This window comes from Pararge aegeria, chromosome Z, assembly GCF_905163445.1.
Source record: "Pararge aegeria chromosome Z, ilParAegt1.1, whole genome shotgun sequence".
NCBI classification, from domain to species: Eukaryota; Metazoa; Arthropoda; class Insecta; order Lepidoptera; family Nymphalidae; genus Pararge; species Pararge aegeria.
This window is the reverse complement of record NC_053208.1, coordinates 8311280-8330507: the sequence shown is the minus strand read 5'-3', so window position 1 is coordinate 8330507 and position 19228 is coordinate 8311280. Positions and strand designations below refer to the sequence as shown.

General features: G+C 40.7%; 1 protein-coding gene across 3 annotated transcripts in view; it reads left to right on the top strand.

Annotated features, from left to right (window-relative positions):
• Positions 1-19228, top strand: part of LOC120636316 (ecotropic viral integration site 5 ortholog) — a 74444-nt gene that overhangs the window by 10564 nt on the left and 44652 nt on the right. For 2 of the 3 annotated variants that reach the window (XM_039907743.1, XM_039907745.1), the window contains exon 1: positions 4741-4792. Coding sequence is in view for 1 of the 3 variants with exons in the window: in XM_039907744.1 (XP_039763678.1) it covers positions 4738-4792 (55 nt within the window). In the remaining 2 variants the exon portion in view is untranslated. Of the gene's footprint in view, positions 1-4734; positions 4793-19228 lie in introns of those variants that run through there. The other variant, XM_039907744.1, reaches the window with a different exon arrangement.

Sequence of the window (19228 nt, the reverse complement as noted above, 5' to 3'; positions counted from 1 at the left end):
CTACGGAAATAAATAAAACCTACTGTCACTAGCTGGAAATGGAGCTTTCTAAGGGCGAAGCTGAATTTTGAATTTATCTACTATACATACAAAGTGAAGTTAAGTTTGCGCCTAACTGAGGTCGATCATTTAATATTATAACATTCCTTAACGCGGGTGAAGCCATAGGGAACATCTGATGTATATTTCCTGAAACCGCTATATCTACATTCTAAGAGAGAGATAATAAGTTGTTACTAAAATCTAGATATAAATGTTAGGTTTGAACCTGGAGGGAAGAAATTCATTATTGATTTCCGTAACTCACGCTATCTAAGTTTTTTTTATTTCAAGGGGTCTCTATACATACGCCGTCTGAAAGGCTTCATCGGATGGAGGCTGTACAAAGCTCCGTCCACTGTGGCCCGGGATTCGATATTCCCCTACAGTTCTAGTGATTCAGCACATGGACTGAGCCCTCTCTGGCTCACCGAATCTGTGTGATGAAGTCATACCCCACAAATGTAGACAATGCGACTCCTATGCCATTTTAGTTAGTTTTATTTTTAATAGATGTAAAATAATTTCTCATGTCTATGTAGACGGCCTTAACACCTTCTCCTTGTGGGAGGAGACCCCTACCCTGTAGTGGGCCGGTAATGCATTCATACGACAATATGGACATGTGAAATTTGACATAAGGACAGGACAAACAAAAGAATTTTTTTAGAATTTTTTTTATGAACATATATGAAATTTTCAAATATGTACTGACTATACAATGTCATTATTTTAAAATGTTTAAATTTATCTCTCAATGACTCTCTTGGACCCATTTTGTAGATCGAATGAACATCCCTCTTCTGCAGCACGAAAATAGTGCTAATATCAAAATAGTAAAATTACATATGACATAATGCAGTGAAAGTAACGAAAATAGACCAGCAGTTCCTACGTCGGTCATATGGCGTATCGTTAGATTCGTATGGAAATGCTAATAACTTGACAACGTAACAAAATAGCAATGTGACGGTCATTGACTACCAGAAAACAAACGTATCCTTAAGCACGGCCTAAATCCTAATAATGTTTGTAGATTTTTTTTAATTGTGGTGTCCTTAGCTATGATAGTCTCTTAAAATATTAGGATGACAGACGTCATCGCCCTTATATCCTTAATAAGAGACCAGCCTTCTGTATCCGACCCTTGATCCAACAACCAAGCGAAAGCTTCTTAAGATGTTGGTCGAAGCTTTTCGCGAGAAGACCATTGACTGAAACGACGATCGGAACAACAACGGTCGACTCAACATTCCACATGGCGATAATCTCGTGAGCAAGGTTCATATATTTAGATACTTTTTCCTTTTCAGCTTTCACCAGATTATCGTCATGTGGAATAGTAAAAAAAAGAGACCAGCTTCCAAACAAAATTTTCCTTAGCTTCCTTATTATACGAGGATCGAACCTACGGGCATCAAATAATAACAGCGCTCTGGTCTGCCGGGGAATTCGACAAATGCTTCATTACTTTTTAATTAATTACATTCTCCCACGCCAAATAGATACCAAAGCAAAAATAATGAACGTCGCGTGTCAGTCAATCAATCATTATTAAGGCAAATTTTCATATTTACCACGTACAGTTAACACGTACAAAGGTCCTGTATGGTGCTTTGTTATTCGTGTTATCATTTGACATGAAGGTATGTGACCGGTGAATAAGTGAGCGTTAATTTATTTTACCCCTCGTTGTCCATACCGACTTCCATTTATATTAACACGCCAACCCGCATTGTAGCAGCTTGGTGGGTACGCCGAAAACCTTAGGAGAAATGAGGCCTGTATTCACAGGTGGATAATAACACCCTGAGGATTATAATTATGAGGTTGTTAGTTATAAGCCTCGCCAATGATCAACAAAGAAAATAATACCAATATATTTTAGTGTACCTTTTTATCTGATTATTATTTCTAGATATTAAAATTTGTTTTTATAGATAATAGATATATTTAAAAAAACCGTGCACATACAATTACCTATATATTAGTAAAAAACTATACAAGTGTAAATGAATAGCGAAATAATACTTCAGTGGATTTAAAGTTCATTATCTACTTACTGTATCTGAGACTTATGTGTGAAACCGAAACTCCGATACCGAACCGATAGTTTTGTCCTTCAGGGTTATTCCTTACGAAATACACTTATTCACCCTTTGACAGTATTATTTATTCCGTTACACGTTGTATATCAAAGCTGGGCTATATACTTATTTCATTATGGCGGAGAGATGCTGCTTATTTTGTAGCCCAGAAAATGAGATAGTTTTTGTTGGACCAAACAGTCCAAATAACGCTACTAAAACATAGAACGGGTAAAAATAGCCACATAAATTTTGGGAGTTGGTTGAAAATTCCGTACTACACAGTAACTTTTTACCATAACTAACTTTTTCCGAGACATATTCAACACTAGATGAACTCCACTACACTATACACGGAATTGTGTTCAGAGTTCGTTTACCTAGGTGAACTTCTACCCGCCTAAAAAACGCCATCAATTGAAAGTTACCCGACGTGGCACCGCCTTTAAAAAATGAACTTTTGCGGGTTGTCAAAAAAATTTGTAAAAGTCCCAATTATTAAAACGCCCACGTATTCTGGCGAAAAATATAGGTATCTAAACGTTCGATCCATTGTAACATTTTTCAAGTGTCTGATTTACGGCGACCTTGTACAAGTACTCGTACCTACGAAATCTTAGCAAAATAGGCGTATACTTACTATAATGGATTCGCTTTACATGGAAGTAGGTTAATGTCAATTTGCTGCCCACACTTTTTTTTGTTACCTATGTTGTGAGTGAAACGAACAAAGCGAATCTTTATTTGTGACAACATTGAACAAAACTCCACAAATTTAATTCTTACTCGTGGAGTGCATTATTGATAGGCCTTGATAGGTCGTGGCTGCCTAGATGACAAACATCAATCAGACGTCTTTTGGTTTAGATCGCACTGCTTCCCGTACGAGTCTACAATTTTGGCGCCAAGTTGTCTGGGACAATTGACCATATCTGCCCATCGAGTATAAGACCGCCCATCGCTATCAAGTATTTTTCCTTGCACCACCAAGTCGTTCACCACTCCATTGATTCCTTGAGATGTGAATTAAAATTATTACGTTTGTATTGTAACCTTACACAAGTTTAAATTTTTTTACTTCTCTATTACTTTGAAGTGGACTGTACGTGCGATTAATAAAATGGGTCCGAGAAAAGTTATTGAAGAATACAATAGCAAAAGTCTATGAAAATATTTTAAAAAATTATCACAACATATAGATGGTAATATCAGCACCGAGAACACTGCTCCCTGTTCAATGTTATATTTCCTTAGTCGCCTCGTACGACAACCGCGGGAAGAGATACATATATTAAAAATTTATTGTAAAGTACATACTTGACATTAAACGTAAACTAATATTTAAAAAAAAAACATGGATTTAAAATTTGAAGTTTGGTACTTATTGTTCGTTGCTCTTTAAAAAGTTTGACTTTGATTTTAATTTACTGAGGCTGGTGGGCATAGACAGGAGAAGAAGAACGTTCTTTAATTAATAATACATTTCGGAATAATGGATCAGATTGGTTCTCGGAATACCGTAAAGTCGGTACTCGTATATTTCCAAGGCATTAAATAATAAAATGCTGCCTGAATTTCAGAGTTTTCGTCCAGCCATCCGGCATTTGATTAGGCACTGCTTGAGACTGGTGATTTAACTCAGTGAATAGATATCTATAATTGCCTCGGTCTCCGCCAACTGTATTTAACAGGCATTTAACATTTAAATTAGATGCAAAAAGTATACCAAAGCCACTCTCCCTTTTAACTTTACTTTACGTAAACTTATGCCGCTTAAAAAACGTATCTGTAGACATAATATGATATTTTTAATTAAGAGCTCCTTCACATCACATAAGCATGTTACCTTTTAAGCGATAGGTTCAATTTGATTATTTTAAAACTGAATTTGCAGGTATATAATCAAACTTAATATTTATATTACTTTATTTCTTTCGCATTTATAGTGTAGTGTACTGAAGTAAAATTGATAAAAAATTTAATCGCAGTTCACGGAGGAAACTTATTGTTTATCGGGATAAAAAGTATCCTATATGTTGACCCGGTATATCAACTACCACTATACCAAATTTTATTTAAATCCGTTCAGTAGTTTTCACGTGATGCCCGGACAGACAGACAAAAATGAAATAAAAATCTTTTTTGGACTCGGTGTCGATTATGAAGCATCCCCCGGTCAAAATTTTCAAAATATATTAAATGTACAGAAATCAGTTACAGTTTTATTATAAGTATAGATTATTAGGTATACATATATTTTATTAAAAATACAATGGAGATATTATGCGATTTTTTACTTTGCGTTTAAAAATTGTAAACGACTTCGCATTTTTCACTTCCGTGGGTAATTTGTTGTAAAGTTGAACTCCTTCAAATTTCATCCCTTCATTTTGGATATGAAAATTGTTTTTTTACTATCAAAATCAAAAATATGATCTATTGCTGTCGGGATTTTTTGTCTGGTATAGTTACATTTTGAGCATGCTGTCATAAGGCTTCCTGCTATTTGGGTATGGAACCTTAAATACGGTCACTTTGCCGGAAAATGTACCGACAGCTGTGAAAATAACTGTAATTACTGTATTTAATTCTGTTTTCCTTTTTTCAGTTAATGTGCGAGTCGGCGCCGACCGTGACGTGTACATCGACTTTTACTGTAATTAAAGGTAAGTTATGCTGTGCGTGGGATCATAATTATGAATTATTTTTTGCTCGCTTCTCAATTATTGTATTTATATTGTAATATATTGAACTCAATGCATTTTTATATTGATGAGATACCATGAGATTTGGTACGACTACGAGTAGAATACAAGTTTACTCGCTCGCAATCGTGAAGCCGTTTTCTAGTATTAAACTCTGTATCGTCAAAATAAATAGACCCAAAATCAAACGTTTTAGAGTCGCAAATCCTGTACATCCGATTTTCGTTTTACAAACGTTCTGTCCAAAGTTGAGCTGAAGATTTTTTGGCAAATACGAGCTTAAGACTATTAAGACCAATTTTGCTCCGATGTTTAAGTTTTTCCATACTCGAAAACTCGATTGCGAGCGAGCAAACCTTGTGCTGTGGTAACGAAAACTGTACCACCCAGTGGTTTGACCTCTTCGTCCAGATCACACAAATAACCACTGCTCTTACTAAACTTGAGTCGCGCTTACGATATTTTCTTACCCTCAGAATCAGATTGAAGATGCATTGATTCATTGTTTTTTTTTCGTGATGTGTCGTTTCTGCTTCTATTATTCTCGATAGATGAGATTCTTAATCGCAATTCACACCGCTAAGTTAGCTTAGCTTTCGTCGCTTAACTTGAAACAACTATGCCGGCTAAAAGGCCAATCCAGACTTAAGCCGAGAAGTCCGAGAACATTCGAGTAACGTGAATATGAATAATTTAATTTATCGCCGTCTAGTTCTCGCCTGTTCTCCGATCAGAGTCGTCTATCTTTGCCCGCTTTAATATATTAACGGAAGAGAAAAGAACACACTTTCTTATTAGCAATTATTAGATCAGATGCGATTTAAGACGGGTCATAGAATTCACGTAGAAGCTCTATATTTTTTCCTTAAATTTTCTATTTGAAACATTTTGAATAACAAACTGTAGACGTTAACACTACCAATCTTATGTGAGATCGCAAAAACTACATTATAAGGTCCGAGTTTAAGACCTATATTAATAAAGTAAGAACAAATCTGTTAGCTCGATTGTTTATTTTAGCGCTAAATCGGCTATTTAATCTTTTAAAGTTGATTGATATTTCTAACCGACTTTAAAAAGGACCTATAGGAGTTCTAATAAACGCATTGTATCCAAGCCATTGCGTTGAATTAGGACGCAAGTAGTACAGATGTTTTGGCCATGTACGCATTAATTGTCTGGAGGGCCTAGAATAAGGTAGTAACTGACGTGAACCAAATTGCAAAATATACGCATACGTTTCTACCTGAGCTAAGTTTTAGCTGACGGTGTGGTCTATGAGTCCTATTTCGCTTGAACTCGACACAAGATTGCGATAGAAGCGTGAAGCGTGCGTTATGTGATGAACATGAATGTCAAATATCACTGAAAATTCTAATATTTGTGGCACTTTAACGGAAGCATTCTGGGCGGTTTATTTTTCTATTGTTCTACAATCTCTTTATTCGGAATTCATTGGTAAAGTCAAAGTCAAAAATATCTTTATTCAAGTAGGCCCATAGGTGGCACTTTTGATGCGTACATAAGAATTAAACGGTAGTGAGATGATGGCGATAACCACATTCGTAAACTTAAAACTAAAGCTACGAGGGTTCCAAACGCGTCCTGGTCTAAGAAGAAGCCCACAACAAACTAAGCCGGGTGTTTTTTTTTTGTTACCACCATCTCACAATGTCATTTTAAATCATTAGAAGAGCAACCTGGTTAGAGCAATAATTTACACCCAAGATTTTTTATCGTTTACGTAGTCTTATACTATAATAGGATACTATGATAGATAATATCATCGGTGTTAGGTTTTATTTATCAACGTACATGGGCAACCGAACGTAATTTTCTGTTAATTTTATGTAGTGAGCTTTTTGTGGCAGAGCTTGTCCGAGAAAGTACTGCTGCCATTATTTCAGCCGCCAACAGCATTGCTGTTTTCAGTTTTGAAGGGCGTGGTTGCCGAAGCAGTTAAAGCCCCAGGTTGAGGGATACAGCCTCACAGGACGGCACTTTGTAAGACTAGTACTTGGCGTGCCCCGTGAAGTTACCCACTTAGCATCAGGTCATCTGCTTGGTCTGTCTATTCATCATCATCATCATATCAACCGATAGACGTCCACGGCTGGACATAGGTCTTTTGTAGGGAGTTCCAAATTCCACGGTTCTGTGCCGCTTGGATCCAGCGGCTACCTGCGACGCGTTTTAAGTCGTCTGTCCACCTCGTTGGGGGTCGACCAATTTCAGCACCTTGGGACCCCAACGTCCATCCGTTCTCCGAACTATGTGCCCGGCCCATTGCCACTTCAGCTTCGCGACTCATTGAGCTATGTCAGAAATATCTCTCTGGTTCTTCTACGAATCTCCATATTTCTTATTTGATCGCGTAGAGTTACTCCGAGCATAGCTCTCTCCATCGCCCGCTGAGTGACTCTGAGCCTTTTTATTAGACCCATAGTTAACTACCATGCTTCAGAACCATAGGTCAACACAGTTCGAAGACTTTCGTCTTCAGGAACTGAGGTATTTTTGACTCAGGTCTGTCTATTATAACTATAAAATAAATGGCACATAACCTAAACTCGAGCGTAACGCCTGTTAACTTTACATCTTCACTAGGGCCCCTGATGAAATGTGGGAACCGTACGATACGGGTGGATGGGTGTAATTGTTTACCTCAAATAATGACAATTGAACACAACTAAAAATATAGCCTTTTGTTAACACTACGTTTGTACGGTAAAATTTTTATAAAATGGCAATATTGAATCGTATTTACAAAATAGTTTTTGTTAATTGATAAACGAAATGATTAACTGAGCTTAAAACAATAACTACTGGCAGCTACCACCTTACTCGCGGCGCCATCTTGTAAGCCAAAATATCTAGAAACAATCTGTTAAACTGCCAATGCCAAACAAATCATAGTTCCGTAAAACGTCGGTATAAGCCATGCAATGCTCGAACGTGCTTTGACATTTAAAAGGTGCTGTCAGTTGAAGTGTCACAACACTACATAGCTATTCCGACGTTCATTTTCATCATCAACAAACCATTACCAGCCCACTTCAGGGCTCGGGTCTCCCGTCAGAGTGAAAATGGTTTAGGCCGCAGTCCATCGCGCTGGCTGAGTGCTAATTAGTAGACTTCATACGCCTCTGAGGACATAACTGAGAACTCTCAGGCATGCAGGTTACATATTACATAACTCGAGGAGGAGGAGAGTTACACTTTGCTATCAATGCTTCCGAACGCTTGTGACTTTGATTATAGTACATAGATGTATACAGAGTCAAAATATTTTGTAGCACTCATGCCACCACCCACTCAACTTCGCTTTCGTGGGCAATCGACAACTTGTCGCACTAGTTGCACAATATACTATTATTTTGTTTTAAGTTGAACTAGTCAAACTTAAAACAAATTCTGCTTTTACCAATTGAAATACAGTGGCACCGAAGACAAAACACAATAAAAATTTAAAATTACTAATCTAATAAAAAACACAGTATGATTTGAAAAATTACTTTTAAATGCAAACGCCCACAGAATCTTTTGAATCTTCTGATATTATTTTTGTTTTTTCTTTACGTTTACCGAGTCATTCGGATATTGCTAGGTCTACCTAATTTAGATCTAGCAAAATTAGTCCGTTACTTTTTTTGTCAATAAAGAATTTTAATATTTATATTAATAAAACTTAACTCGTGCTGCAATCTCAAACTGCTTGTAGAAGGTAGTCATATGTTCACGTTGTGGTCATACGTGTTGAGAAACATAATACCTAACCTTGACAGACGGCCGATTGGCGCAGTGGGCAGCGACCCTGCTTGCTGAGCGAAGGCCGTGGGTTCGATTCCCACAACTGGACAATGTTTGTGTGATGAACATGAATGTTTTTCAGTGTCTGGGTGTTTATCCATATATTATAAGTTTTTATGTATATTATTCATATAATTACTTATCAGTCATCTTAGTACCCATAACACAAGCTATGCTTACTTTGGGGCTAGATGGCGATGTGTGTATTGTCGTAGTAAATTCAAAAAAAAAAAATTAAAGTTTTATAAAATGAATTGAAGCTGAAAAACCGTTATTTCTAATTACTTTTCATGATACTCGGTATATGAGCGCTATAAACCTTCAGTTGTACACATAATACGAGCCATTTTATATAACCAACACCGGGTTTGTTTGTTATTTATGTTCGATTATTTATTACGATTTCATAGCTACACAGCTAAACCAATCTTGGTAAAATTACACATAAAAGACAACATTCATCCTGGAGACAAGAGACTGAGGGATACAGGATACTTTTTAACCCTGGTAAACACAAAGTTCCCGTGGGTTTTTAAAAAAAAAAAAATGAAGAAAACGCGAACTGAGTCCCGGACAGCTAATGTGAAATATAGAGCGACCCCAATTCTATAAGTAGAGTTTCGAATAAGAAAAGACCAGACCAAATTGTTCCACATTATATCCGAGAACACTCAAGAATATCAAGACGTGTCTAAAATAGCCTACTTACAACTCGAGTGAGTGTATTGAATCTTTTATAAATAAAGAGGATCACAAAACGGTATGTTTGGTGCCTTTGACTTGAAATAACTTTGAACGTAATGCATTTTGTATACACTTATACATATAAAATGTATTAATGGTACAAATATATGTACCGCTACCTACATTTGATGCTAGAAAAAAGACAATCTTTCTTAATGAATATTTAACCGCCATATTGTCCTTTTGTCTGTGTTTGTGGGAAGCTTCGCATGTGGCTAGATATCGACAAAGCCGTGACGCTAAGGAATTCAGCGTTACTGTACAATCATCATCATCATTTCAACCTATTTCTTGTCCACTACAGTTAGGTCTCCTCTCAGAATTAAAAGGGTCTAGGCCGAACACCAGCACGCTCGCCAAAATTTACGATACCGCGTAGAAACCAATTAGGGGTATTGGCGTAATATAACTTGGCAGTTAAATTACCTTTAACAAGTAATCGCTTAGCTCGCTGTCTTAGGCTGCATCATCATGACCACTAGGTGAGATGACAAACAGGATGACAAAATCTTTTTATTAATTTTGAAAAAGTCAGCCTAAGGTAATAGTAGATGTTTTAGTTTAAGTTTAAACCATATATTACACATTTAATCAATGTTGGTTACTACACGATTGATGAATTCCTTAACGACAATACTGCTTGGAAGCAGGCCACACCGCTCTCATCACACAGAAGACGGAAAAAATCTAAAGATTATTAAATTATAAAATGTTGTTGGGAAACAGCAATCTGCTGAGTTTCTTGCCGGCTCTTCTCGGCAGAATCTGCCTTCCGAACCGGTGGTGGAGTCACTACAAACAGACTGACTTGACGTATCAAAAGTACTTTTAAACTAGGCCTACTTGAAATGACAACTATCTAGAGTGATCACCAACCCCAGTGTTGTGATTATGGGCAAACACCTGCTGGGAGAGGCTTTTAGTCGAACAGTGTTTTGATATAGGCATAAGATGAGTATGATGTAGATTACCAATTTGATGTGATGTAGATTATATATATGAAGAATTCATACCAATTGTAACTAATTGGTCAGCGACTTGAGCTCCTGATCAATTATTTTTTTCGGTATATGTATCTAACACATTCAAAACTATCCAAATCTTTTGATTCAAGAGGAGGCCTATACCCTATCTTTGACAATGTTATAACAATACAAAAATGCATGACCAAGTGAGGTGTGTAAATAAAAAATATTGGAAGTGCCAAAAAAAATTAAAATTGCTGTACAGATTCTAGTTAAGTTTGTATTGTACCTACTTACTTATGATATTGAATTTAATTTTAAAGATGGAAGGTCTGCGTCGTGCCTATTTGTTTTCATAAGTTTCATCTGAATTATATCATCATGAGTTTCTTAATTTTCTTATTTATTATATTCTCGAGAACTAGAAAAATTCACGAGTATGTAGTTTCGATATGCCTTTATATGACGTATCCCTATGCGTCACATTATACTTCTCAGGTTTAAGTCTAATATCGAAAAGTTTGAAGAATCCTAACTTCAAAACTATATAGAATCCTATAAATTTCTTGATTAAGTACGTGATTCAAATATAAGTAAGAGATACTTATGTAGTTGTACTTTAATGAACTGGGTACTTCTAGTTTCTTCAGAGTCTAATTATTTAATCAGCTTTGACTCGTGAGGATACAGATATCTATATAACAGGATTATTACATAAAAACTTATAATATACAGGTATAAACCAAACACTGAAAAACAATCATGTTCAACACACAAACATTGTTCGAGTTGTGGGAATCGAAACCACGGCCTTGGACTCAGAAAGCAGGGTCTCTGCCCACTGTGCCAATCGGTCGTCAAAATATGATAAAGATTCTAGAAAATCTGATGCTGGACTAAGGTTTACAAGCTAACTGTTATATTAAACCAGATTCCTTGAAGTAAATTGTAGTGGAACCACAACAAGGCTTTCTGACGGGAAAATAATGTTGCCAATTGACATTTCTACACTAAATAGATATCTAATAGTAATGCTCTTCTTTTCATAAAAATCTCCTAAGGAAAGGACCTTTAGTCCTTTTCTTCGGAGCCCAAGTCTGCTATTTTACATGATTTGCCACTATGGCAACTATGCCAATGTAATTCAGTTACCATTAGTCCAAAAGTTCCATCTAATTCAATTGTCATTTGCTTAAAATGTGTTAGCAGAAGTGAACTTCAAAAACTACCATTATACCAAATACGTCGAATTATGCAAATTTTAAATATTAGTTTATTTAAAATAGTTTTAAATCTTATTCATTTATATTTTAAGGATGAACCTAGTATCACGTTTGGTGAAACATTCGTATAAATAAAAAAAAATCATCAAAACATATATATTTTATCTTTAAATGTCTTATTTACATTAAAATTTACTTACATCACGTTACATTACTTTTTATTACATTTTGTCGATGTTAGTTCGTGCTAGTGAAAAATTGATAAATATAAATGTTAAAAAAAACAAAACAATGGTACTCATCGAGCAAATTTCGGCGCTGCTCGATTTTTACACCTATCAATACTGTTATACCTATCAATTTAGTTTCAGTTTCAGATTAGTTTCAGGACAGTATAATTATTACCCTCTGTGTCCAACTATTTGCTAAAATAAGCCACCTAATAAAAAATGCGGTAATCTCAAAGTAATAATCACAAATAAAGCTATCGACCCACTTGTAGTAAAAACGCTACGTATCCACGTAAGCGTGCCAAATTAAATATATGGTTCTCTCTGGGGACCAATAACGTAGGAATTCGAGCAAATAACGTAGAAATTCGAGCAAATACGTAAAATTTTCTCATAATTTCATTTTCTGTAACAGGTACAAATTGGCAAGTTCCTCACTATCTCCTGAAACACTCAAATATACTCCAGCACTTATTATTTATATCATATCATGTATATTTAAAGTGATATTTGCTTTAATATAATTAAGTCCTACCCTCTACTTAATAAAAAAAAAAATGTAATATTTTTTTTTTAAATGTGTACAACGCGAAGCGTTTTATTTTCCATGTACCTTTTTTTTTTTTTTTTTTATACAGAGAAAATGCCTGACGCATACCACTCCATTGGGGAAACGGAGTAGTTATGTGGGACTTGCACCCACTAAAAACTCTGTGTGTCCCTCGAAAGCCCTATAAGTGAGAGCACGGGGTTCACTTGCGTATTCACCGCACTCTCGCCAAGGTTTTGACCCCCCAGTGCGTGGCGGGTCCTATCATCACTGGCCTGATCGCTGCCAAATCCTCCAGAGAGGCGTACACTACACGGCACGCCACCTTCTTAGGCCTGTCATTATTTGGGTGGCAAACTTCCCCTTTAATTCGCCACCCGCGCGCCTACAACTCATGGAGGCCGGAGGTCATTGGTTGCTCTCCGGCGCCCGGTTCGTCTCCTGCGAGAGGGGAGTGTTGATGTTCTTTCTCTGTCTCGCTCCGCCGCCTCCTTTGCGGACATCACCTCCTCGCAAAAAGAGGCAGCAGTATTCCACGCTGACTCGCTCCGTAATATAGTTTGAACTATAGTTGGAAGCGAAAGGCCACCAGCTGCCGTATTCTCGAGGGCACGGCGCTGCCCTGCCCAAGCTGGACACACCTCTAAGGTGTGCTGCGCCGCGTCCTCGAGGCAGTCATCGCAATGGTGGCAACCGGGCGATTGCTCCCGACCTATGCGACACAAATACTTACCAAAGCAACCGTGTCCGGTTAGTATCTGCGTCAGCCGAAATGATAGGGCACCATGGTGGCGCCCTAGCCAATCCTCCATAACGGGCCTTATCGCCGCTATAGTGGCATGCCCTGCGCTGGGATTTTCCAGGCGTCCCTTCCATTCCGCCATTAGGATCTGACGCGTGTATACCCGCAGCATCGGTTCCTCGCCCCTTCTTCGCGCCTCCATTTTCCACTGATGTATTGAGGCGAGGGTTTTAGCTTCGAGATCCCAAGGTGCAGATCCGGCTAGGAGGCTCGCCACCTCAAAAGAAATCGTGCGATATCCTCTTATTACCCTGACGGCCATCGCTCTCTGCGGTCTACGCAATATTGCGACGTTGCTGGCCTTCAGGGTATCAGCCCACACTGGTGCTCCATATAGAGCCATTGAGCGCACGACTCCCATGTAGAGCTTTCGACATGAGTCATTTGGACCACCAAGATTGGGCAACAGACGAGCAAGCGCACCCGCAGCCCCCATCAATTTAGGAACCAACCTACTAAAATGCTGCCTAAAGTCCCATCGGCTGTCGAGGACGAGTCCCAAGTATTTCATCTTTGACTCGACACCGATGCGAACGCCATCAACAATAATGTGGGATCCTGAAGGTGGTGCGCGTCGAGATCCGTAGAAAAACATAGCCTCACACTTATTAAGCGCCACTTCTAGACCCAGCCTCCGGATCCTGCCTACAACTTGTGCAACTCCAGCAGTAGCCAACATAATTGCCTGGGGGTACGATTCTCTACAAGCTGTTACCAATGTGTCGTCAGCGTAACATGTAACGCCGACACCAGGAAGAAGCAAACCACGCAGCACCCAGTCGTAACCGATGTTCCACAAGAGTGGTCCCAACACAGACCCCTGTGGAACACCGCACGAAGACTCGCGTCTACCCCATCCCTGCTGACACGGGTATATGACGGCCCTATCCGCCAAATAGGCCTCAATCACGTGGCGGAGGTAGTTCGGCACCCGATGATAAACGAGTGCATCCCTAATACAACTCCAGGGCAAGGTGTTAAAGGCATTGGCGATGTCAAGTGACACCGCCAAGACGACTTCACCCCGGTGAAATGCTTCCTCCGTCATGGCTTTTACGCGCATTATTGCCTCTACTGTAGAGCGACCTCTTCGGAAACCAAACTGATTGTCCGCTAGATCTGGCCCCACCCTTTCTAAGTGCTTGACGAGGCGTTCTGAGATGATTCTCTCCAAAAGTTTACCGACCTCATCTAATAGCACAATGGGACGGTAGGCGGATGCAGAACCAACCGGGCGCCCCACCTTCTTGAGCAAGACTAGTTTCCCTGTTTTCCAAAGAAGTGGAAATTGGCCCCGCTCCAGACAAGCGCAAAAGAGCCCTAACAATCGTGGCTCAAGAGCTTTTATAGCCAGGACCAGGGCACGGCCAGGTATTCCATCTGGCCCCGGGGCCGTGTTTTTAGCCTGCAGCCGTCGCAACGCCACTCTCAAATCAAACCGGGTCACCTCGGGAATGTCGTCATCATCCGCGTCGGGCAGTCCGGAATGCGGAGCCATCGGTGGCGGGGTGTGTTCCAATCTAGACGGAAACAAGGAACACACCACATCCTCCAACAGTTGTGGATCTAGACTCTGGGTAATAGGAGGGGCCCAAGGTCGAAGTTTGCCATTTACCAGCCGATAAGGGCGCCCCCATGGATCAACGTCGAGGGTCTTCAATAGCTCCTCGTAGGCCTGGACTTTGGCTGATTTTATGGCCGTCTGAAGGGCCCGCTTTGTCACTCTGTATGTCTCATACAGTTCGTACGGCGACGTCTCCTACGGTGCCTGGCGTACTGGCGTCTCGCCAATACGCAAGCAGAACGCAAGTGCTCAATTGTTTGCGACCACCAGTACACCTGACGTCTTGCAGGGCGTTGCAGGACACGTGGCATCGCCGCATCGCAAATTTGCGACAGCGCCTCTCGGAACCACTCTGCCTCCTCATTTACGTCTATAGGCCTAATCGGTACAGAGGCCCAGGCCTGCACGATAGAAGCTTCCAGGAGTGCCTCCTTATTGAGACGCTTTAATGCCCAACGTGGGCCGTCACCTAGGCCACGTACCTGACCGTCTGACGCTAAGGGTGAGAGAACGAACCTAATATATCGGTGATCCGATAATGTCTCCACCTCAGCCATCACGCGCCACTCTCGCACACGCCGTGAAACAGCTGTGCTAGCAAATGAAACATCCACTATCGACCCTCCCATCTGACGCACGCACGTGTGAACCGAACCCTGATTGAGGACGACTAGGCCTTGCTCTATCGCCCACTCTTCCAGTATTCTTCCTCGCGCATTCGTTATCGAGGAACCCCAAGCCGAAGACTTAGCATTAAAGTCGCCGAGGACAAACACAGGACGAGGGTGAATTCGACTGACAACGATTCCAAGATTCCCGAGTAAAGACTCAAAGTCAGCCAGGGGACTGTTTGGTGAGGCGTATACTCCTGCAACCACCACTTTACCTGTTTTTGCGACTACGAATCCGCGTCCCCGTATAATGCATTCGAAGGACGGTGATTCTGTAGCAGCCCTTAATATAAGAGCCACTGAGCCAGACAAATCGTCCACCCAGTTGTCACTCGGAGGAACAAAGTACGGCTCAGCAACCGCTGCAACGTTGATTGACCATTGCGCCATGCTCTGAAGGAGCAAGTCCTGAGCTCTTGCACAATGGTTAATGTTCGCTTGTAGGAAGTGAAGATGTGGAGCCATTAATGACAGTCCATACTCCCCTCCTCCTCAACGTCTCGGCCCTGCTGCATCTGGATGGAAGCTTTGGCTCCTTTTCTACCTGACTTGGCATTACTTTTTTGTATAGGTGCGGCACAGGTCTTGGTGCCCATTCGGTGCTCCGTCGGCTTGCCCACATCCGCACACAAAACGCAGTGTGGTGTGGCCTCACATGATCCGGCCTTATGCCCAGGCTGACCGCATCGGAAGCAGAGTTGACTACGGTCAACCTTCGAGGTGCAGTGGACACTGACATGCCCTTCCATGAGGCATCGGTAGCACCTCAAGGATTTAGGCTGCAGAACTTTGACCTGCGCTGACACCCATCCTACTAAAATCCGACCACCATCAACAAGTTTTTTAGCCGCAGCAACAGGACAGCTAATAACAGCAGTCCCCAGACCAGTAAAGCCTGTGTTTATTGGGCTTGACTTTACTTGGGCTGGGGAACAGTCTCCAACCCTTGCCACGGCAGCAACCAACTCTTCAACCTTAACCGAGTCGTCAAGACCCACGATGCGTAACTCAGCGCTTTTTGTGGGTCTCGAGACCTTCACTCCCACGGATTGTAAGGACGCTCTCATCTTCTCAGCAAGAGCATCGGCTTGAGGGCCACTAGTGGCACCTGCAACTTCTAGCATGCGGGCACCAGTTACTGTCGTCTTACATCGGATGCCCGCAATGCCGAGTTCACTGAGGTTTATTTCGGCCTTTGCCTTAGCAAGAGCTTCGGCATAAGTGAAGCCCTTCTCTTTGGCTTCGGGTTGCAGCGTTATAACTACAGCCGCAGAGCGAGGGGTACGGAGCCGCACCTGCTGCTTGACCTCTTTTTCGGCCGCTGTTTTTGCCTCTTTACTAGCCTTTTTCTTTTTCTTTTTGACCACCTTTTTTGCTCCAGCTGTTTGCCATTGGCCATCCACAGGTGCAGAAGCGCCTGCGCTTTCTTGCGCCGCAACATTAGCAGATATGGTTGGGGCAGCAGTAGCCTTACCTTTCCCTTTGCCCTTCCCCTTGGTGGAGGTGGTAGCTTCCTTGCAGCTCGGGGGAGCCTTCTGACTGGACAGCGTTGTTGTTTTGGGGTCGCCGACCAAATCTACAAACGAAGGTGCCACTAATCCTGCAACCCTATTTCGATCCGCAGTTAGTGGTGGGCGCAGTACTCTCCCCTCAATAACCGAAAAGCGGGTAGAAAGACTTGACACCTCCTTTAAGAGCAGTCGAAACTGCTCTGATTCAGCTTCAGGCTGTTTTGGCTCTGAAGAGGCCCTTCCATGCCCTTTTTCCTGCCCAAGTTTCAACAGATCGGCCCGCATCTTTTCCTGCTCTTTTTGGAGCTCCGCCATTTCTGCTACAAGCTTGGAATTTTCCACTTGTAGACGTGCGACTTCCTCCGACGAGGTACGCTTCATTAGAACCTCTGCCGCCTCTTCCATTGAATCCACTGCTTCTTTAAGCGCCTTTTTGCACGTGCCATTAAGGCCCTTGGAGACTTTTGCCACACGCTTAATAAGATTAACAGCAGACTGAACTCTTAAATTTAGGTCAGTTGCCGTCAGGCTTTCCATATCCACCTCCGCGTCTTCTGAGGCCACCGAAGACAACGCTGACAGGCGGGTGACCGGTCCATTATCTACTCTTTTTGTCAGGGTAGCAAGCTCCCTCTCTTCTGCTACTTCTGTTTCTGCGGCCTCTTTTTCCGCCTGCTCAGCAGAGTGTTCGGCTGCTGCTAGCTCTCTTTTGGCCTTTGCTAGGCCAACATATTTACCGCTTGTAGGAGGCCTACCTCGTCCGCGTCTTGCGGCACCAACTTTTGAGGCCGGCATCGCCTCGTCACTTGAAGCCGAGTCGGGCTCCGAGCGATCCTCTCTTAACGGCCTTTTACGTCTAGCAATTATCATGCTTTCCACACTCATAATACTCGGCGCAGCACCCAAATTAGACACCGCGCCCAACTTCTTCTTCTCCTCCTCCTCCTCCATCAATGTGATTTTTAAATTCAAATTATCCATTATAAATCCCACGAGTATAACGGTATTGATGTCCACCCAGGCAGAGCCGATTACCTAAGGAAAGTGTACATTTATTACCCAACCAAGGGGTCCACAGGTACCTTGGCTTGGTTTTCCATGTACCTACTCGTACATGGAAAACTGACAAAAATAGAGTTTAATTGTTTCTTTGTATATTTACTACCGCAAACAAACAAATCATTAATATTTAGGTCACTTCAAATTATTCACTTTTATTTCTCATCTCCGACAAGTCCTTCAGACTAAACGTGCTTGCGAATATTTTTATACAAAGTGCAGCCGTAAAAAAACGACCACGTTTTTTCTCCAGCAATAATCACGCTGCTGGGGGGAAAACCTTTTCATCAAAATAATTGTTATAAGAGGCAGCTACGTGGACGAGTTAAATTCAACCGGGCAACACGGGCATACAAATCAATATACTAGCTGTGCCTGCGCCTTCTTCTGCGTGTTTCTTTTGTGTAATAAACCTTATCAAGGCAACTGACTGACTAATTGGCTGATCTAACCACTTATTTAAAAATCGTTCTCGAAAAGGGAATCGTGTTGTGTTTCAGATAGGTCTGATAACTCTTGAGATAGGTCTGATAACTCTTGAGATAGGTCTGATAACTCTTGAGATCCAACTCCCTAATGCCTTTTCAATGGCCCGGCTCATACTCCAATCCGGGCACATCATTGTGAGCTTACAGACTATCCTCGTGTACAGAACTCCAAGTGCCCAATCTAGCCATACGAACAACGCCGAAGGCTGTTCTAATAACACCCGCAGAGGTATTACTAGGAACTGTAACAAATATTTTAAACTACGCTAAGAACTTATTTAATGATTAAAACTTAATATATTCTATGTGGTATTGATAGTACATGAACAAATGAAGAAATATCCTGATCAGTATAACTAAAGTTTAAGTTATCGATTAGATTGAGATAACTACTATCTATCTACTATTATCTTGCACATTGATGACGTATACACAATGTAATTGTTGGGGTCTAATAAAAAATACAAGTTCAATAAACTGCATACAAAATGCGTATAGATTGAATTGTGATTGAAGTGGGGCGTGCTTTAAGTGCTCTCGAAAGGAATCCTGCACTGAGGTAAAAAAATCCACCACAAATTAACATATTTAATTTCTTTTTCAAGGAACAAAGTTATCATGCTTCTTTTTACTTTAAACTAGAACTTTCGTTTTAATTATATTTTATTGCAATGTTCGAATAAATCACAACAATATGTATTTAATGCGATTGCGTGAATTTTTAGATAAATAATTCGAAAAGTATACGAATGTATGTTATATATTTTTATTTATCTAAGG